The 22,642-nt window shown below is 47.2% G+C and overlaps 1 protein-coding gene across 2 annotated transcripts in view; it reads right to left on the bottom strand.

The window, feature by feature from the left end:
- Nucleotides 1–22,642, bottom strand: part of LOC148477421 (uncharacterized) — an 87,559-nt gene that overhangs the window by 2,961 nt on the left and 61,956 nt on the right. For both annotated transcript variants that reach the window (XM_088456770.1, XM_088456771.1), the window contains one exon: nt 2,682–2,792. In XM_088456770.1, coding sequence (XP_088312896.1) covers nt 2,682–2,792 — 111 coding nt within the window. The remainder of the gene's footprint in view (nt 1–2,681; nt 2,793–22,642) is intronic.

The raw sequence follows: 22,642 nt of genomic DNA, 5'->3' as shown, positions 1-22,642 counted from the left end.
CTGTGGCATTACCCCCCCCCCCCCCCTCCCACACTAGAAAAAGTTTGGTGCTGGTTATGGCAAATACATGGGGCCCCTACGCTTTTTGTCCCCTGTATTTCCATAACCAGGTCCGGTTCAGAGCCCACTGCTGGTTGAGCTAAATACAGGGGACCCCTACATAGTTTGTCCCATGTAACTTGGCAACCAGGGCTGCTTCTGAATAACCCTGTGCTGGTTGTGCTTAACACAGGGGACCCCTACGTCGTTTGTCCCTTGTTTTTACCGCAACCAGTACTGATTGTGCTAAAAACAACCAGTATGTCGTTTGTCCCCTGTATGTAGCACAACCAGTTCTGGTTCTCCAAAGCACAGGGCTGGTTGTATTATACAGGGGACAAACGATGTACAGGGACTGGTTGCGCTAAATTCAGGGGACCCCCTACGTCATTTGTCCCTTGTATCTGGGCAAACTAGGGCTGGTTCTGAATAGCCCTGTGCTGGTTGTGCTTAACACAGGGGACCCCTACGTCCTTTGTCCCCTGTATTTAGCACAACCAATACTGATTGTGTTAAATACAACCAGTACTGGTTGTAAGATACAGGGGACATATGACGTACAGTGACCCCTACGTCGTTTGTCCCCTGTATCTTGGTAACCAGGGCTGGTTCTGAATAGCCCTGTGCTGGTTGTGCTTAACACAGGGGACCCTTACATCATTTGTCCCCTGTATTTAGCAAAACCAGTACTAGGTCTCCAAAGCACGGGGCTGGTTGCGCTTTGGGAAGGAGGGGGGGGGGGGGGAGGACTTTTTTTTTTTTTTAAACTTTTTTCACTGTTTTACTTTTTTTTTTTTAACACAGAAGCACAGACGGATCTTGCTGATCCGTCCGTGCATCTGTGTCTTTTTTTTTCCCACACAGATGCGTGCATCTGTGTCAGCCATCACATCGTTCATACACATGGAACGATGTGTAGCAAGACGTGAAAGACAGGTCGGTGATCTTTTCTGCATGTTGAAGAGATCACCGACCACGACCAACGTGATCATGCCTACACACGGGCAGTTTTTAAACGATAGATCGTTCCAATTGGTTGAAAACGACAATATCGTTTAAAAAGTCATACAGTGTGAGGGAGCCTTTAAATGTAAATATCAGTATTATAAAGTGTCAACACCAAATCTGACCAAGGAAACAGGTTCTGATCTTTTTTCACATCAGCTGCCTTCTCTCACTTATTGAACAGTCCCTAAATGTGTTTTGAACAAATTGAAAGGGTAGTAACTACTGTATCATCCATAGTTACTACTCCCTGTATCAAACAAGATAGCCTTGACTCATCATAATGTGTAATATACTAATCATTATATAGAATTAAAGGCATTTTATAGCCATTTGGAATTTACATTCTATATACTGTATAAATATAACTATATATATTATTAGATCAGATTAAGTGTGTTTGAGAAAAGTATGAGAAATGCAAATTGCTTAATAAAAGAATGCAAATTTAAGGGCTTTGAGTAGTTTTTTTTATGAAAACTGCTCCAAAAGTACTTTGATACAGGGGCGTATCTATAATGGGTGCAGGGTGTGCGGGGCACACAGGCCCCTGGGTCCAGGGGGGCCCTGCACCGCACACTCTGCACCCATAGTATTACTTACCTCTCCGGAGTCCCACGTCGGTGCAGGGGTCCAGCGCTGTAAAAACGATTGGAAAATGGCAGCAGCGTCCATTTTCCCATTGTTTGCGCATGTGCAGTACAGGGAAAATGGCCACCGTGGCCATTTTCCCGGTGACCTGCGCCTTCTCTATAGACTCTGGGTGCACTCTAAGTGCCCAGAGTCTATAACTTCGGCGCTGGCCGCGCACAGCTCAGTGTGCTGCCGGCCACCGTACAGAGAGGAGGGGACCCGTGTCGGAGACTGCACACGGGCCCCCTCCTCTCTAGAAACGCCCCTGCTTTGATACATTTCAGGAATACTAAAATAATATGAAAAGGACGTAAACACTTTTCTACATTATTTTAGTAAAAAGATTGATAAATATTCCCTTTAGGATTATAGTAGGAGTGAGTCCCGATCTATCAATTTATTTTTAATGTAACACTGCTAAAAGCATTTGCTAACACCATCATTTTCTTATTATAGACTAGATGTCACAATGGGCCTAATTCTAAGTCATATTTAGTACGAACGCACAACTGCGCTCCCACTGCGAATGGAATGTGAATAATAGGTGAGTGGAATGCTAATGCCACTATGCCAGTAAGTGTACTATCTATGTGACGGCACCAGTCCACTCTTCCATACACAAGAGCAGCCATCATCATATCATTGGCACTTACACCTACCCCACGCTAGGTACAGGAATTTGGCATCCAAACTGGTTATGCACAACTTAGGATAGCAAGTAACTCTGGGTGCACAACCACAAAACTGTTCTCGTTCATGTGTTCACATTGTTACTGCCCAGTTGCTACTCAGAAATGTTCTCGTTGCATTTGCAAAGAAATATCTGAGGTGCATATGATTCTCAATTGTGGACATATTTGCAAAAATGCCTATGTAGCACCCGACACATGCACAGTATGCAAAAATACTCCCACTAGGTGCGGCTGCATGCGAAGTTACTCCTAATCAGGCACAATGTGTTGTTCAGGCCGTACATGAGTAACATATGCAAATCTGTAACTTACCCTCTGTGTTCCCATGTCTGTTTTGACCCAGCCTGGGTGAATAGCTGTGCATAGAATGCCATCATTTTTATACACTTCAGCTTGACAACGGGTAAGCATGTTAAGTGCAGCCTATAAAACAGATGGTAAAAGTTTCTGGAAACTATAAGAAAGAACAAAACTTTTTTTTTTTTTTTTTAAATATAGTTTAGAATCATACAATCAGTAATCCAAAATAAGAGCCATGTTTTTTTCTACACACTTTTATTAGGTAGGAAACCTCACTGTTTACACATATCTAGCATCCAAATGTATGTTCAATTTGTGAATTAAATGTGTATGACCACATTGTGCAGCACGTGTACTCCACACACTAATGATACTCCATTAGCCCTCTAATTTGGTTAGGGCTTTTAGCTTTGTTGGCCCTGCCTTACCTATTATCGCTCCAAGTAGGTCAACTATATAGGAAAATAGAGTAAGGGGATGGGTTTGATGCACAGGAGATCCTGCAAATGTATATTTCTTATTATCGATTCAAACAATTATTTTTACATAATTGTCTCTTGACTTATGGATCATGTCCAATGGAAGGTGCTGCCTGGAGTCAAATAGATATATGTTATACTGGGCATACACTATAGAATTATCTGTCAGATATCTGTCCAATCTGGCTGGTTGGAATTAAAACCTGGTAATGTATGGAAGCGAATGACAATTGACCAATTGCTCACAAACACTGGAAAACAGAAAAAATGGTAATTTAGACAAATTGGTTAAATCAAATGAATTTAACCAATTTGAACAATTGCTTTTGTCCGTTTTCCAGTGTTTGGGAAACACAGTGTTATGGTCGTCTGTCATTTGCTTCCATACATTACAAAGTTTTTATTCCAACCAGCCAGATTGGACAGATGTTTGACAGATAATTGTATAAGTTATGCCCAGTATAAGCAAAAAAATAAAAAGAGAAAAACAAACAGTATTCCCTTGTGGGGCACACTTTCCAGCAATATAAAATATAACGTATTACTGTAGTAATTCCTTAATATATGGCTAGTACTGGCTGTGAAATTAAAGTCAGAAACTATATAAAAATACAGATACAAAAATGAGAAAAGTATCTTGTATATGCATGCAATTGAAACAGTTAACCACACACATAATTCCTGTGACAGCATAATTGAAAGCCATGCAATTGAAACAATTAACCAAATAATACCTGTGATAGCATAGTCTAATATAGTCAAATATTCAATTTGGAGCGAAAAGTCCGTTTCGGCGATACTTTTTTGGCGTTGACGTCATTTTCACCAATTTCATTTATCCCCGTATTCAATTTGGCTGACTTTTCGACGATGCGTAAAGTCAATGCATCAGACCCGGCGAAAAAGTATCGCCTATGAATAGGTGGCGAGAAAGTCCAGATTTGGGGTTTTGGGGTGCAGACTTTCAAAAACCACCCTGCAGCCCTTGGACAGGTCCCTAAAGATAATCTGTGTCAAAATTTTTTTAAAAAGTACCTTCATACAAAAAACCAACGTTGGGGTACAAAGTTAAAAACTAGCAAAAGAGACTCCAGGGGGGTCTCCAAGTATGCGGCAGGTGTTTTTATGATTGCAGGTGGTTGCGACAGGTGGATTTTTCACGTTTTTCAAAACTTCACATTAGCAACTTTAAAATATGCTAGTACCCATTTTCATGTACCCCAAATTTGATGGGACTAGTTATTTTCTCCCAAAAAAACTCCAAAATGCTATTCTTCACCACTTTTTAAAACACGCAAAATAGCACCTATTGAGACCATTTAAAGTGGCCAAATACCTTCAGCAGGGCTATTCAGGGGTATCCAGAGTGATTCCCCATGTCAGTGTCTCTTTTAGGGAGTGTCAGGCTGATTTCCCCAAATCTGACAGAACTTTTCGCCTGTTTGTTTCGCCGGGTCACGTTTTCGCCGATTCCAAATTGAATACGGGGATAAACGCGATACTTTTTCGCACCCAAAACCCGCGATGATGGCGAAAAGTCCGGCATTGCCAGGCTTTTCGCTCCAAATTGAATACAGGCCTAAATGTACATATGATAAGACACTATCTTACATGGAGAATAGATACGTAGACAAAAAGGTGAGGAAAATACCATTGTATATTTAAGAAATATAACAAGTGATGTTCATACGTAACACATAATGATTTGTAGGATTGATTCTGAAGACATAATTTACTGATAGAACTGATCAAAAAATCCCAATGCTGCAGCAGTGATATAACTTGTAGAACTTCAGTGGCGAAAGTCTCATACTCCAAGTGACTTCCTCACATATAAGATGATCTACCACTCTTATCGTAATGCACTGGATAATGCCAAACAGACATATTTCCATTCTGTTATCTCTGCCCAAGCCTCTAACCCCAAGCGACTTTTTAATACATTTAAATCAATCACTTCTTACCCCTCGTCACCCAACCCACCTGCTACTATCAGTGCACAAGATCTCGCTTCCTATTTCAAGAACAAGATTGATAATATCCTAAATGAAATGGTATGCACTTCCTCAGCCAGGGTCTTGTTCAATTCCCTACCTGAACTCAGTGGCACATTCTCATCATTTGACCCCACTAATGAAGATGAAGTAGCTACACTCTTCTCATCCTCCTACTCTACTACCTCTCCTCTTGATCCTATACCCTCACAAATCATTAAAGCTCTGTCTCCTGTGCTCATTCCACACTTAACTAAAATCTGTAATCTCTCTTTCTCTACTGGTATCTTTCCATCACTGTTCAAGCATGCAGTGATCATTTTGAATAAACTAAATTCTGACCCTAACTCTCAAATTACCGTCCTATCTCCCAGCTACCTTGGCCTTCCAAGCTACTGGAGAGACTTGCCTACACTCGCCTCACACACTTTCTTAACACAGACAACTTATTGGATCCACTTCAGTCAGGCTTTCGTTCCCAACACTCCACTGAGACAGCACTGACTAAGGTAGTAAATGATCTGGTCACTGCCAAGGCTAAAGGCCATTATTCACTTCTAATTCTTCTAGATCTCTTTGCTGCCTTTGACACTGTTGACCACTCTCTTCTCATACAAACACTACAATCCCTAGGTCTTCAAGACACAGCCCTTTCTTGGTTCTCATCCTACCTATCTAATCGCTCTTTCACTGTTCGCTTTTCTGATTCTACCGCCACTTCGTTACCTCTATCAGTTGGAGAACCACAAGGTTCAGTATTAGGTCCTCTGCTTTTCTCAATATATACCACCTCTCTTGGCAAACTAATCAGCTCTTTTGGTTTTCAGTATCATCTGTATGCAGATGATACTCAAATCTACCTATCCTCCCCAGATTTGTCACCATCTGTGCTGGTCCGTGTCACTGAATGTCTCTCTGCCATTTCATCTTGGATGTCATCTCGCCACCTCAAACTTAATATTTCTAAAACAGAATTAATTATATTTCCACCGGCCAATAGTAGTTACCAACCTGATATCTCTATTACTGTTGACAACTCGACAATCAACCCCACCTCACAAGCTCGCTGCCTAGGTGTCATCCTTGCTCTGAACTGTCTTTTGTTCCCCACATTCAATCGGTCTCTAAATCCTGTTACATACATCTAAAAAACATAGCCAAAATTCGACCATATCTTACGCAAGACACTGTAAAAACTCTTAATACACGCTCTCATAATTTCCCACATTGACTATTGCAATAGTCTCCTTATTGGTCTTCCCAAAAACAGGCTCTCCCCACTACAATCCATTTTGAATGCAGCTGCGAGGTTGATCTTTCTCACCAAACGTTCAGTGTCTGCTGATCCACTCTGTCAGTCCCTCCATTGGCTGCCGGTCTTCTACCGTATTCAATTTAAAATACTTACACTCACACATAAAGCTATTAACCAAATCACACCAACATATATCTCTTCACTTATCTCAAAATATCTTCAAACCCGACATCTCCGCTCTGCACAAGATCTGCGTCTCTCATCCCCGTGCATTACTTGTTCCCATGCACGGTTACAGGACTTTTTTCGGGCTGCACCCACCCTGTGGAATGCCCTCCCACGCACAATAAGACTTTCCACTAGTTTCCAAACATTCAAGCGTTCTCTGAAAACTCACCTCTTCAGACAAGCTTATCAGATTCCAGGACCGCCCACCTAACCTTTTATATCTCCCTATCTAGCTCTCTTCTTATAGTAAACACCTATCACATCTTCTCTGTCTTCAATTTAACATCCTCCTAACCCTAGGCCAACTTTCCAGTGTGATTGGATTATACAGCCCACCAAGAACATCTGGAATCGGGCTGGACCGATTTGCATATGTAGCACCTATCCTTGTGTATCAACACCTATTTCCCTATAGATTGTAAGCTTGCGAGCAGGGCCCTCTTACCCTTATGCATGTCTTTTATGTATGTATGTCTTTTACAACCCAGTATGTTAATTCAAATTGTAAAGCGCGACGGAATTTGTTTGCGCTATATAAGAAACTTAATAAATAAATAAAATATCCCTGTCCCCCGCTGCACTGCACATGAGATGACTATTAGCAGAGTGCAACTTCCTGTAGGAAGCCGCTCCTCTGCATTTTAGCCAGCCCTCCCCGTTTACTAGGGGCTGCAGCCGATGCGTATATCACCAGTTAGTAGGGGCTACGCCGGCTGGGGAGTGAGTATCTCCCCAGTCCCCTTCGCAACAGTGGCAGCCCCCCTCATCCAAGAGGGTAGGAGCCGCCGCTGGTAACAACCTCATTTATCGTAATTAATATAAAAAGTTACGGCTTTACAATAATCACTTACAGAATCCCATTAAAAGCATCATCAAATAATAAAATTTTTGTACAATAACAAAAGACCAGTACAGCGATGTCGGCGCTGCCATCTACTACCTCCCTCTGCCCTGTAAGCGGGTGCCCGGCGGAACCCACTCCCGGCGGCTGCAGATGTCAGAGCAGCCTCCGGAAGAATACATAGCGGAGGAAGTGAATTAGTCAGTTAAGTGGTTAAAAGGGTTAAAAGTTCTACAGCCATTTTCCCTCTGTCAGATCAGTTAGTGGTTCATCTGGAGGAGGCGTGGAAGGCTTTGGCATTGCAGTTCCAGCTGCAAAAAAGTCTGGTCAATGCATACCCCTTTCCTGAGGAGTACTTCAAGAGATGGGTTTCACCTGCTGTAATGGACTCCCATGTAACACGCTTAGTCAGAAGTGCGACCTTACCTATGCCTTCCATTGCATCCTTAAAGGACTCAACTGACCGGAAGGTGGAAAACTGCCTAAAGTCCATTTACTCCTTGTCAGGAACAGTGGCCAGACTGTCGATGGCTATCTCTTGGGTAGCTAGGGCCGTGGAATCATGGGCAGATCTGTTGGAGGAGTCCCTGTCTCCTGATGCTTCAGAGGATCAGTTGTCCCTGGTGGGCAAGATACGTGACTCGGCTACCTATATGAATGAAGCAGCTTTGGATGTCAGCTTGTTATTCTCCAGAGTGTCAGCCGCGGCTGTCACAGAAAGCAGGTCCTGAAGGGACTGAAAGTTTTACCCTACAACGGGAAAGTATTGTTTGGCCCAGATCTAGACAAGATCGTGGACACTTTAGCAGCGGCCAAGTCGGCTCATCTGCCATCAGCTTCGGTCCCCTCTGGTTCCCGAACTCCATCCATTCGGCCCTAGGCTTAAAAGCCAGTCGTTTCCCAAGCAGACGGCTGTCAGGAAGACTGGCAGACCCAAAAAGCAAGCTTGGAATACAAGGCGTCCAGCTTCTAAACCGGACGACAAGTCCACAGCATGAAGGGACGGGCCTCCCTTTGGGGGACCCACAATGGGAGGCCGACTTCTTCAGTTTGCCCAGTACTGGCATCAAACCACAACAGATGCCTGGGTAAGAGAGGTGGTCTCTCGGGGTTATGCCTTCTCGTTTTGCAGCAGACCCCCTCACCAATTCTTCCACTCAGACATCTCCAACAAGGACAAAGCCTTATTGATACAGGAGGCGGTATGTTCCCTGCGCAAGGCATGGGGTTTTATTCCAACTTGTTTTTGGTGCAAGAACCCAATGGGACCTACCACCCTATCCTGAACCTCAAGTGCCTAAACAGGTTCCTCGTTTCCGGATAGAGATGCTACGTACTATCATACTGGCTATGGAACCAGGGGATTTCATGGTATCCCTGGACATTCGGGATGCCTATCTGCATATCCTGATTGCGGCTTCGCATCAACTGTTTCTCAGGTTCGCTGTGCAACAGCAAAACTTCCAGTTCCAGGCGTTACCCTTTGGCCTATCCATGGCCCCTCGGGTATTTACAAAAAAATATGGCAGTAATGGCATCCCATCTTCGGCTACAGTGGATCCGCCTATTACCTGGCAGGATCTCCAGAGGTACTTCTCCATCACCTCCAGATGACCATCTCGGTGCTTCAGTCACATGGATTGGTCATAAATTAGGAGAAGTCGTCTCTAACTCCGTCGCAGAGGATGCTGCATCTAGAAGCTCTATTGGACTCACAGCAGCAAAGGATCTTCCTGACAACAGACAAGATCTCGGTGTTGCAGACGCAGGTACGCAAATGTCTCCACAGTCGCCAGGTCTCTGTGCATGCAGCAATGCAATTGCTGGGGTCGATGGTGTCAACGTTCGACATGGTGGAGTATGCGCAATTTCATTCGAGACCTCTACAGACATTGATCCTTGCCCGATGGGACAGATCACCTTGGAAATTGAAGGCACAGACAATTATGCTCTCCCCGGAAGTCAGGTTGTCTCTGGCTTGGTGGCTGCAAACTCAGCATCTCACCCAGGGCCGCCCCTTTTGGATAGCGGACTGGACACTACTGACAACGGATGCCAGTCTGTGGGGTTGGGGCGCAGTGTCAGGTCCCCACTCCTTTCAGGGTCGGTGGGCGCTAGAGGAAACCATCCTTCCAATCAATATATTGGATCTAAGGGCAGTCTTCCTGGCTCTCACAAGAGCAAGACACATCCTACAAGGAAGTCTTGTGCAAGTGCGGTCAGACAACGCCACGACCATGGCGTACATCAACCACCAGGGAGGAACTTGAAGTCAGCCAGCCATGCGAGAAGTGTCACGCATCCTGACATGGGGAGAAGGCCATCTGCCGGCCATATCGGCGGTATTCATACCCGGGGTCCTCAATTGGGAGGCGGACTTCCACAGCCGTCACGATGTGCATCCAGGGGAGTGGTCTCTTCACCAGGAGGTGTTTCAACTCCTGGTGGACAGATGGGGCCTTCCGGACATGGACCTAATGGCCTCCCGACACAATTACAATCTACCGGTGTACGGATCAAGGACAAGATACGCAGGCGCTCTACTAGTAGATGCTCTGTCGGTCAGGTGGACCTTTCGGTTCACATACCTTTTTCCTCCGGTGTCCCTTCTTCCTCACGTACTCAGAAAGTTTAAGCAGGAAGGAGGCAGGCTCCTGCTGGTGGCTCCAGCGTGGCCACGGAGGGTCTGGTACTCAGACCTTCAGAGTCTGTCGATAGACACTCCGTGGTTGCTACCTCAACGTCGGGACCTGTTGTCACAGGGTCCCTGCCTTCACCCAGATCTGGGCCGCTTGGCGTTGACGGCATGGCTCTTGAGGCATCCCTCTTAAGGTCGAAGGGCTTCTCTGGTATGGTGGTTAACACCTTGAAGAGTGCACGGTAGCCAGCCATTGCTCCTACTCCTACTTTCAGTGGTGCACCCCTAAAGGGTATGATCCCTGGACGCTTAGGATTTCCAGGATACTGGCTTTACTCCAGGCAGGCCTGGACCTAGGACTTCGCCTGGCTCCACTGAAGGTACAGGTCTCGGCCCTGTCTGTGTGGTTTCAGAGACAGATTGCGACTCTGCAGGATGTGCGCACCTTTTTACAAGGTGTGCTGCGGATTCAGCCACCCTTTGTGCCTCCGATGGAGCCTTGGGATTTGACGGTTGTCCTTCGGTTCTTGCAGGGCCCACTTTTGAACCACTGGAATCAGTGGATTTGAAATGGCTTACGTTTAAGACCGTCTTCCTTCTGGCCATTGCTTCGGCTAGACGAGTGTCAGATTTTGGGGCCCTTTCGTGTCGCTCTCCATATCTGAGGAAATTGTCGTTCTGGCTTGTCTTGGGCCGGGTCTTTCAGCAGGTGAGGCCTCTTTGGATGTGGTGCAAGCCCTCAGAATTTATTTGGACCGTTCTCGGTCATACAGAAAGTCAGACTCCTTCTTTGTCCTTTTTGGGTTCCATAAAAAGGGTTGGCCTGCTACGAAGCAAACTTTGGCACGATGGCTTTGTCTGACTATTTCGGAGGCCTACTCTAGGGAGGGCCTTCCAGCTCCACCTTCTGTATCTGCTCATTCTACGAGGTCTGTGGGCCCTTCGTGGGCAGCTCGGCATGGTGTCTCAGCTGTACAGCTTTGCAAGGCGGCCACCTGGTCATCAGTCCAGACCTTTGCGAAGTATTATTAATTTGATACCTTCGCTTCTCAGGATGCTTCCTTTGTGCAGCGGGTCCTCCTTTCTGTACAGGAGCATACCCACCCTTAAGGGGAACTACTTTGGGACATCCCCAAGGTCACCTGTGGACCCTAAGGATCCTGAAGTAGAAAAGAGGAGTTATGGTAAGAACTTACCTTTGTTATCTCCCTTTCTACGAGGTCCTTAGGGTCCACAGGGCACCCGCCTTTACACCTTGTATGGTAGTTATGGTGTTGTCTGGTCTACAGTCTCTGTCTCCTTCCTAGCGAGAATGTGATTCTTGTATGTTCCAGACTTCTTTCTCTCTCTCACAGTACTCTCCTACGGCCTCTGGCTTGCTACTAAACTGAGTTATGCCCTGGCTAGGAGGCGTGGTATGGAGGGGGACCCGTGCATCCTGGGGTAAAGAAATTAACTGCATGGTGCCCGATGCCTACGTCATCCACCTATACCCCAAGGTCACCTGTGGACCCTAAGGATCTCGTAGAAAGGGAGATAACAAAGGTAAGTTCTTACCATATTTCCTCTTTTTTTAACAGACATAAGGAATTGTGTTTTTAGTTTTTTTTCATGGTTCACATTGTTTTATATTCTCCCTAGAACAGTGTTCTCGGTCCTCAAGGCACAATAACAGTCCAGGTTTTAGGGATTTCCATGGTTGACCACAGATGGTTAAATCAAAATAACTGAGGTACTAATTAAGACACCTGTGTTCAAGTAAGGCTAGCCTTAAAACCTGAACTATTAGTGCGCCTTGAGGATCTTGGTTGGGAACCCCTGCTCTAGAAGACCAGCTTACTGGAAAGGTACAGTATATATAAATCAACATTTCTAATGTGTATTCACACAAAAATTACATAACAATGTATGGATTTTTCATGTGTTAACCTGGACTACATTAATTTAACTAGGTGGGAAAATGCAATATGCTGCCTTTGTAACAGTACAATACAATACATCACAAACATGTAAAAGGTACCATAGAAAACACTGTTGTGTGCCCTTTTATTCAGTTACCATGTTACTGAAACGTGTAAAGGTATGAATGGTTATTTAGTAACACTGCCAAAAGATGCAGATCTGCACTAATGTGGTTATAGCACAGATTTACACACTTAGGGGGGTATTCAATTTGATGGCGAAAAGTCCAACCTCAGACTTTTCGCCATCTACGCTGATTTTTCTGGGCTAAAGTATAGGGCGTGTGCCCGCTTTATCCCAGTATTCAATTAGGATCCAGCGAAAACGGGACCCGGTGGAAAGGTCAGTATGGAAAAGTGCAGGGAATTTTCGGGAAATCATCAGGGACCTCCTAAAGATGTCCTGACATGGGGGTCACTATGGGTACCCACGTTTCTGCCTGCTGAAGGGAGTCGGGGTTTTCAAATAGCCTCGGCAGGTACATAAATGCACCTGTGAAGAACAGGTGAAGAAGAGTATTTATCTTTTTTTTTTTTTTTAAATAACTATGCCCATCAAATTTGGGGTACATAATAATGGGTGCAAGCATATCTTTAAGTCCCTAAAATTATTTTTTTAAATTCTTCAAAAATGCACATGCCGCTACTACCCGCAATGAAGAAAACACCTGCCGCATACTTGGGAACCCCTTTGGAATCTATTTCGCTACTTTAGGATTTTGTCCCCCCAATTTTTTTTTAACCCCAAAATTCAAGTAAATTTTTTGGGGTGTCCAGATTTTATTTTTAAACTTTTTTTGACATTGATTTTAGGGGCCATTCCCAGGAGTGCAGGGTATTTTTTTTAAGCCTGCACCCCTAAACCCCAAATATGCACTTTTTTTACGACCTATTGTGTGGAGAAAAGTTATCCCCTTTTTTTACAAAGACTTTTCGTACCAGCGAAAAGTTTTTGAAATTGAATACGGGGATAATTAAAACAGGCGAAAATGGCGATAACAGGTTTTCGCCTCAAATACGGCCCTTAGGGGTAAATTTACTAAGATTTGAGTTTGGTCGAGTTAGCATTCTCTGGATAGCTTAGGCATTTTTTTCCACTCGCAATGACAAACTCAGGAGAGAAATCTCCTTTGCTACAGGAAAATTCTAGAGAGTTAGCAAACTCTTCACTTTACCATGGGCCAAACTCAAGTAACTTTTCACTAGTGAAGATAGGATATGGGAATTTACCAAGATGAGAATTTCAAAACTTTCATGAGAACAAACAAAACTCTGAAAAAACAAATTTGTGAAATCAATTCAACTGCCTGTGAGCTGCGAGTTCTGCAGAACATATACAGATCAGTGTGATCCATGTATGTTTCTGCCTGTAAATAGTCTAAAAATGGTTAATTTAAAAAAAAAAATAAAAAAATGGCATAAGCAGTCCTGTTTCCTAAACAGGGGCGTATCTACCCATTGGCCAGGATGGCACTCGCCAGGGGCGCCGACCAAAGGGGGGCGCCACCCAGCAGTGCCACCAGTAGCCAAGGGGTGGACAAGTCCCTCGGCCCCACAAATGTAGGGAAGACCGCAGTGAGAGCGGTCTGCCCTACACAGTTTACAAACACGCAGCCGCCAGCGGCAGCTGTGTGTTTGTAATAGCAGCCAGCTAATGAGAGTCTGCCTGACTCTCATTAGCTGCTGCATCGTCCGCGGAGGGAGCCGGCTGGAGCTCACTAATGAGCTCTGTCTTCTGGCTCCCTCTGCAGCATGTGATGGGAGAGACGTCATGACGTATAATGTCTCTCCCATGCAGGAGAAGAGCGGGCGGGACTGAGCGGACAGCGACGGTCGCGTCAGGAGCGAGGATCAGGTAAGTTTTTCTTTTCTTTGTGTGTGTGCAGGGTGGGGGGGGCACTGAAATAGGGGGTGGCCGCTACTGGGGGCAATTTATGGGGGTGCCCACTACAGGGGGCTCTGTATAGGGGTGGCCACTACTGGGGGCACTGAAATAAGGGGTGGCCGCTACTGGGGGCACTTTATGGGGGGGTGCCTGCTACTGGGGGCTCTGTATATGGGTGGCCACTACGGGGGACAATTTAGGGGGGTGGCCACTACTGGGGGCACTGAAATAGGGGGTGGCCACTACTGGGGCACTTTATGGGGGGTGCCTGCTACTGGAGGCTCTGTATATGGGTGGCCACTACTGGGGACAATTTAGGGGGGTGGCCACTACTGGGGGCACTGTATAGGGGTGGCAACTACTGGGGGCACTGTATAGGGGTAATTTAGGGGGTGGCCACTACTGGGGGCACTGTATAGGGGGGCTACTAATGGGGGCAATGCAGCATAGGGGAATTGCTACTGAGGGTTACTACAGGGGGCACTGCGTAGGGGGGGCGCCAGTCCATTACATTGCCAGGGGCGCTTGGATCCCTAGATACACCCCTGTTCCTAAAAACAGGATTTTGGTACTTACCGTTAAATCCATTTCTCTGATTCCACAGGGGACACTGGAGCTTCATGACAGTGGGGTATAGACGGTGAGTTTAGAGCCTGGCACTTTAAAAATTTAAAAGTGTGACTGGCTCCACCCCCCCTATGCCTCATCAGCCCCAGTTTTAAGAACGGAGCCTGAGAGGAGACAGAGAACAGACAGAACGGCAGGGAAGGAGAAAAGGAATAAGAACACTCAGGCCGAACGGAACACCACACTGCAGGAAAACAACAATCTGCAGGATAAACAGTCACACAACTAGAACAGACCAATCTGTAACAGAACCAAAGCAGAACAAAGGACTGGGAAGCAGGTAAGAAGCACTGGGTGGGCATCCAATGTCCCCTGTGGAATCGGAAAAATGGATTTAACGGTAAGTACCAAAATCCTGTTTTCGCCTTCATCCAATAGGGTACACTGGAGCTTCATGACAGTGGGGACTTCCGAAAGCTACCCTCCTGGGGGGGAGAGTGCGGAACATCCTGCAACACACTGCGACCAAAACTAGAAGCAGATGCCGCAAAAGTGTCAAATTTGTAGAAACGTACAAAAGTATGTATCAAAGACCACGTAACTGCCCTACAAAGCTGAGAAGCTGAGACAGCCCTACGTGCCGCCCCAAGAAGTACCCATGGAGTGCGTAAAATTGCACATGGATACAGGTGGAGTTAGAGCAGAAACATCATAAGCCTGACAAATGGTCAGACAAATCCACCTGGACAAAGTCTGCTTAGACGCAGGCCAGCCATGCCAATTGGCATCATAACGGACGAACAAAGCTTCCAATTTACATAAACCTTCAGTACAGGCCACAAATTTGAAGCGCCCGTACAACATCCAGTGAGTGAAACCCCCCAGAAGAATCCAACAAGGCCGGCACCACAATCGGCTGGTTCAGGTGAAACGCTGAGGCCACTTTAGGCAGAAGAGAAGAGGGTGCGCAGTTCCACGTGATCATCGTGAAAAATTAAGTAAGGGGCACAGCAGGACAAAGCTTCAAGTTCCAACACTCACCTAGCCGAAGCTAGGGCCAATAAATGACCAACTTCCAAGTTAAATATTTCAAATCCATGTCCTTCAAAGGCTCAAACGTGGATGACTGAAGGAAGGATAAGTTTGTACTTCCGGAATCAGAGCTAGGCGACGATGGAAAAAAATGGAAAGAGCAGGAATCTACACTTTAAGCGCTCCCAGCCGTAGACCCGCGTCAAGCCCCTTTTTGGCAAATGAAAGGAAGAAGTGGAATATCCACGACTCTCAGACCTTCCAAATGCGATGATAATGCGCAGATGTCACTGGTTTCTGAGCTCTAAGCATGGTAGGAATGGCCCTGGCATCTTAGGATGGCGTTCTCAACAGCCACACCGTCAAACAAAGAAGATGTAAATCCGGGTATACGAACGGACCCTGCTACAAAAGAGGACCAGGGTTAGTCTACTAGAAGGAGTAGGAGATCTAAATACAGAGTTCGACGAGGCCAATCCGGAGCCACTAGGATGACTATGGACAACTAGCATTTGATCCACTTGAGAACACGAGGAAGAAGCAGAAAAGGTGGGAACAGGTAGACCAAGGCTACACGGCCAAGGAATCAGTAAAACATCTGCTCCCACCGCTGCCGAATCCCTGGTCCTGGAGCAGTAAAGGGGTAGCTGTCGATTTGTCCAGGACGTCATTAGATCGATCTGTGGCCTCCCCCATTGGCAAACTAGTTGAAGGAAGACCTCGGATGAAGGGACCGCTCCCTGGGTTGAAGATCCTGACGACTGAGGTAGTCCGCTTCCCAGTTGCGGAAATACAGACTGCGGAAATGGCCTTGACATGTCTTTCGGCCCATGGAAGAATGCGGCTGACCTCTCTCATTGCCAGACGACTGCAAGTTCCTCCTTGTCAATTTAGGTACGCCACGTCCAAACCAGAAGGCCTTGTAGTAGTGGAGCAGCCTGTATCAAGGTCCTGTAGACCGCCCGCAGTTCGAGGACGTTGATTGGTAAGAGGGCTTCCTGCCATGACCAACGCCCCTGGAAGTGATTGTCCAAGACCACGGCTCCCCATCCGCAGAGGCTGGCGTCCGTGGTGACCAGGGTCCGCTTCCAAATTCCGAAGCGTCGACCCACTACCAGATGGTCCATCTGAAGCCACCAGAGTAAGGATATGCGGGTCTGAGGAGACAGACGCACCAGCTGATGCATCTGTAGGTGTGACCCCGACCATTGAGACCGAAGATCTAATTGAAAAGTTCTGGAGTGAAATCTGTCGAATTGGATGGCCTCGAAGGAGGCCACCATCTTCCCTAGGAGACGAATGCAAAGATAAACTGACACTCGTCTGATTCTGAGTACCAATGAACCAGCTCCTCAATGGCTATGGCCTTGTCCATAGGCTGAAAGATCTGAAGCAGGATTGTGTCCAGAATCATACCCAGGAATTGAAGTTTCTGCGACGACATCAACAGACTTCTGGAAGTTGACAATCCAGCTGTGTTGTATAAGAATCTGATGTGTAAGAGACACATGGTGCAGAAGGACTTCTGCCGACTGAGCATTGATAAGCAAGTCGTCGAGGTACGGGACAATCGTTACCCCTTGAGAGTGCAGAAGAGCCACCATTACGGCCATTACATTGGTGAATACTCTGGGAGCAGACGAGAGACCGAACGGCAGGGTCTGAAATTGGTAATGAGTTTCCCTGATGGCAAATCTGAGGAAAGCCTGGAGAGGCTCCCAAATCAGAACATGCAGATAGGCGTCCTTGATGTCTAATGACACCAAAAACTCTCCTGCTTCTAGTCCCGCAATCACAGAATGAAGGGACTCCAACTTGAACCTGTGAAAGGAGAGATAGAGATGGTTCAAAGACTTGAGATTTAGAATGGGTCTGACTGACCCGTCCGGCTTCGGAACCACAAAAAGATTTGAGTAAAACCCCTGATTTATTTTACCAATGGCACCGGAACTTTGGCTAGCAGAAGTTTGTAGATCGCCTGACGCAAAACTAGTTGTTTCAAAGGATCGTCAGGGAACCCTGTTGTGAAATATCGCACTGGAGGAGTGAAGTGGTCATGACTGGGGGTGAGGTATTGGAAGCTGTGGACCTGGGTTGCGGGAGGAAATGGAGACGACGGGTCTGGATATAGGTTTTCCTCATCCACAGATCTTGGGTGTTGACAAGACCTGGGCAATGGTGCAGAGTCTAACCTACAGGGTGGTGTTTGCCAGTGACCCCTCCAAGCGGGATATGGGCTTAGCTGCACCCTGCAAGTAGGTCGCGGTCCTTTGACCAGGTACCCAAGCCCCATGGGAATGGAGACACAAATAACAGGGGCACTGGGAGGAATGCGTAATATGAGGCACTTGCAGTACTTTACCAACCGTAGCGTGATGATGCTGTGTAGTACAGGAAGCACACTGGTAGTTGTGCACACAGGCTGAGGTGTTGAACACACTGCTGCATGGGAGATCACTGGAGACATGGCACACAGGTGGAGATGTTAAACACAGTGTTGCACGGGAGAGCACTAGAAACATTGGCACACAGGCAGAGATGGTAAACGCACTGTTACTGTTGCACAGGAGATCACTAGAGACATTGGCACACAGGCAGAGATGGTAAACACTGTAGCATGGGAGATCACTTGATACGTTGGCACACAGGCGGAGATGTTAAGCACACTGTAGCAGACACAAGGAGCAAAGGAACCCGGACCAGGAACTCAACTAATCTGCACTAGGAGATAACCGTTGTTCGGGCAGTACCTGAAGAATGAGAGCTGAATATATACCCTACAAGACCCATTGGTGCACAGCGTCAGCTGATTACTCACCTATCCTGGGACGGAAGTACTGTCACATGGGCAGACTGTCATGGTGGCGCCCATGACGGGAACTCCGATCGCCGGCACCGGACCACCCACAGTCTCCTACCCTCGGGGAGAATACTCAGCTCCTCCTCCGCCACTGCACCAGCTGCCCGGGAGGTCAAAGGAAGCCGGCGTGATGGTAAGACAGTGCCGATCCCAGCCTGGGCCCTGACAGAAGGCAAACCCAATCTTGTATCCATGAGATACCAGATTCCGAACCCACTTGTCGGAAAAAGTCTGCCTCCAAGCCTCCGAGAAGCGCTGGAGACAAGCACGCACCTTGGAATCCTGAGATGGGAGCCCATCATGCCACAGGTTTGGTTTATCTGCTAGCTTGGGATCTGGACAGCTAGCACTGGCCACCTGACGTCCTCTGGCACGACCTCCTCAACCTGCTGAAGACGAACCTCAAGGTCGACCTTAATGGAGCTCGAAAGGAGCAAAAAGACCCTTTAAATGAGCGACGTGGAGGAGGTGCTGAAGAAGTTAGAAAAGTACTATTACCCTCAGTGGCTAGCGAGATCCACTTGTCCAACTCTGGACCAAATAAAATTTCACCTATGAAAGGAAGAGCTTCAACCGCTCTTTTAGACTCAGCGTCCGCCTCCCAAGCACGAAGCCAAAGTGCCCGGCCAGCAGCGACAGCCGAAGCAGAGATTCTAGCGCCTACCTGGCCGATATCTCTGGAGGCGTCTCCCAAGTATACAGCTGACTCTTGAATATGCTCCGCCAAGATAATCAGATCTGTCTGCAGAGTGTTTGACTTTAAACCTTCAACTAATTGTTCCACAGGAAAAGGATAAAGGGAGAAAAACTGCCTAGGGATCTGGAACTAATGGTCTGGATTCTGCCAGGCCGCTGCCATCTGTTCATCTAACTTACCAGAAACCGGGAAAGGTAGCTGAAGACTTCTATTTCTTAGCAAACAACGAATCATCCAATGATTCTGGAGTCTCTGGGTCAGAAATGTGAAGCACTTCCCTCACAGCCAGGATAAGCGCTTCGACACCCTGCATTGCTTCCGGTTCCTGCGAAGCAGCCTCTTTATCCGATTCGTCTAGCATCTCCCCTCCCTCCTAAGACGAGTGATTTGCTTCAGAATCCTCATCTGACTGGAGAACAGCTGGAAATGTCCTCTTTTTGGACGGCCAACTTACAGCAGCCTCAGGAGACTTACCCATAACCTGGTTAAGGCTATTCACGGAGCGGGCTAGGTCCTGAGCCCACGCTGGTTCTGTAGCAAGAAAGGAAGGGTGAGAGGTGCCAGGACTATCCCTGGCAGCCTCCTGTTCCCTACGGGAAGCGGCTAATTATGATGTAAGCTCTGCCATGACCCCTGCCAAATTATCCATTTAGGAGGGCATGACAGTATGTGCTGTGTTCGTACTATCCGCCTCACAAGCATCGCACGGGAAGACCCATCAGTTCGAGCATGGGTAAATTTCTTTCTGCACCTAATGCAGGCATACAGTTTTTGTGAAGCAGTCTTGTCTGTAGCCTTGGAAGACATTCTCACAGCCCACACACAGTTCAGTAGATAATGTGCAAACAGAGGCAGTTAGAGCAACAGATGGGGAGGAGCAGAATTTCAACAATAATGCTACTCAATTTATAAGGTGGAAAGTTCCACTAATTATACAATAATAAAAACAGATGTGGAGGATTTATTAAATATAATGCTACCCCACTGCAGAACTCACAGATCACTTTGCAGACTGGAGCTGGAATTGTGGACTAGCACCCCCTGAGCGTCTCTAGCTAAAGATGGCGCCGCTCCTAGTGAGCAGAGAGTGCCAATATCACTGGGCAGTTAGAAGGAGGTGGCTGTGCATGGCTCTCTGGGAATAGAGCCATGTCGTCAGTAAGCTCCGCCCCCTACCTCCGGTATGTCGTCTTAAACGGGTGCTGTGTACATATATGTACAACCCGGCACCGATGCCTCTATCACTAAAGCAACGGCGCAGCAAGACTGACAGCCGAGCTGAGGTGGCTCAGTACTAGAGACTCACCCTGCACCGGTGACGCCATTAACAAGCCCCGGCACCGCAAGTCAGACAGCTACAAGAGTGATAGAACGGGTGTGATATGTATCATCGCTGGCGCTTCAATTCCCGACAGCGGCTGCCCGACAAAGGAGGAAATCCTGATCGTCCTAAAGGCAAGTATTTACTAACCTAACCCTCCTTAGGGGTGTCTAACCCTATCCTCCCCCCCTGTGCCTAACCCTAACCCCCCCTTCCCCGCTGCCTAAACCTAAGTCCCCCGGAGGGAGCCTAACCCTAACCTCCCCCCGGGGGTGCCTAACCCTAACCCTCCCTCCCCTAGCCTAACCCTAACCTCCCGGGGGGGGTGCCTAACCCTAAGTCCCCCCCCCGGGAGCCCTAAACCTAACCCTCCCCCCGCTGCGGCGCCTGGCATCCGCTCGATCGGGATGCCGGGCGCCGGTCTCCAGACGTCGGGCAAATGACAGGCATCTAGATTTAGACGCCTGTCATTCGTCCCTAGTCGGGATAAAGCAGTCTGGAAGCCGGCGGTCGACATGTAGACCGTCGGGTTCCAGACTACATCCCCAGAGAACAGGGAGCACCTATAGTGACAATGTGTCACTTGCCCAGCTTGATATTAACACCTCTCCCGCTAATCAGGAGAGGTGTGCAATACTCACATTTGCTGTTGCGGCCAGAGTGCTGGGCAGCAAGGGGAGGGTGCGGGGACCCGGACACAAGCTGGTTTCAGCTGTTGTGAGCCCCGCTGAGTCTGTGGAATCAATAAGTTATTAGAGACCCCTTCATAAGGGTAACTGGACACAGGCCTCCCGCGATGCAGGCAGACTGTCACAGCAGCAGTCTGCCTGTCCTCATGCTTGCTTGTTAAAAATCATATAATATCAAATATAACTATAGTGCTGGAGACAGCCTCATGTGCACTGGCTCTTCTCGGGCACATTCTAAAAACGGGCTGATGGATGGAGTATAGAGGGGGAGGGGCCAGTCACACTTTTAGATTTTTAAAGTGCCAGGTTCTACTCAGTCCGTCTATACTCTACTGTCATGAAGCTCCAGTGTCCCCTAGTGGATGAAGGAGAAATTACGGTGGAAAAAACATTTAGGGTTCCTCCGTAATTTAGGAACCAGCACCTGGCTGCTGGGCCAGTCCTGGTTTTAAATATAGGGGGACAAAAAAATGCGTAGGGGTCACCCTATATGTAAGACCAGAACCGGACCTAAACCGACCAGTGATAGGAGACCCTATCACTGGATCTCCCCAGCCAAAGCATTAGCACCCCAAGCCGATGATCTCAGGGGAGGTGAGGGCCCCCTCCCAAGAAGGGGCCCCTTCTTTCCCGACACCCCAGGCTTAGGTTGAACCCCGGGGCTCTTTCCCGCACCCCTGGGTTGTGGGTACGGGGGTAATAATGGTGAAAATAGTTCAAAACTATTGTATTTTACAGTGGAACTACAAGTGCCAGCAGGCGGCCGGTATCCGTATCCCCACTGTAAAATAAATAGATAAATATCCACAGTACACACACCGTATACAGTAAAACCTTAATACATACACCTATCCCACTCACGCACTTACCTGCTGCCAGCTGTTCACGTCCACTTCTCCATGTAGAATCCAATGGGAGTACCTGGAATAAAGATCCCATACTCAACGCTATCCTTGCGCTGGTCTACGTAGCATCCCCGGACTTGGCCAAAAAAAACAAACAAGTGACCCGTTCCATGCGGACAAGTATTGGTATATGTGTTGTCACATATACCAATACATCGCGAGTGACATTTGCCGGGCCACTTCGGGAAACCCCACGGCCTGCCAGCCAATCAGAGGCCGCTTAACATATAGCGGCCGCTTATTGGCTGGGACCCATGTGTAACCAGCCGCTACATATAAAGGGGGACCCCTACGCTTAATTTTCTCCCTATAATTAAAAACAGGACTGGCCCTGCAGCCAGGTGCTGGTTCCTAAATTACAGGGGAAAGCTAAATGTTTTTTCCCCCGTAATTTTAGGAACTAGGACTGGCTGAGCAGTGTTGTCTACTTTGGGGGGGACCCTACGTCTTTTTTTTTATACATTTAACTGACCACATAAGCAGCCTTCACATATCTCACTGATTGTTCGGGAGAGTTTGGCAGAGAGAAAACACTGCAATCTCGGGTGAATAATCTCATCTAAACTTACTACTCAGGGGAGATATCTCGATCTGCTTCACTCTCAGCAAATTTGTGAGTTT

This window comes from Taudactylus pleione, unplaced genomic scaffold, assembly GCF_031769625.1.
Source record: "Taudactylus pleione unplaced genomic scaffold, aTauple2 ptg000717l, whole genome shotgun sequence".
NCBI classification, from domain to species: Eukaryota; Metazoa; Chordata; class Amphibia; order Anura; family Myobatrachidae; genus Taudactylus; species Taudactylus pleione.
The sequence above is the reverse complement of the archived record's forward strand: the minus strand, read 5'-3'. Positions and strand labels throughout refer to the sequence as shown.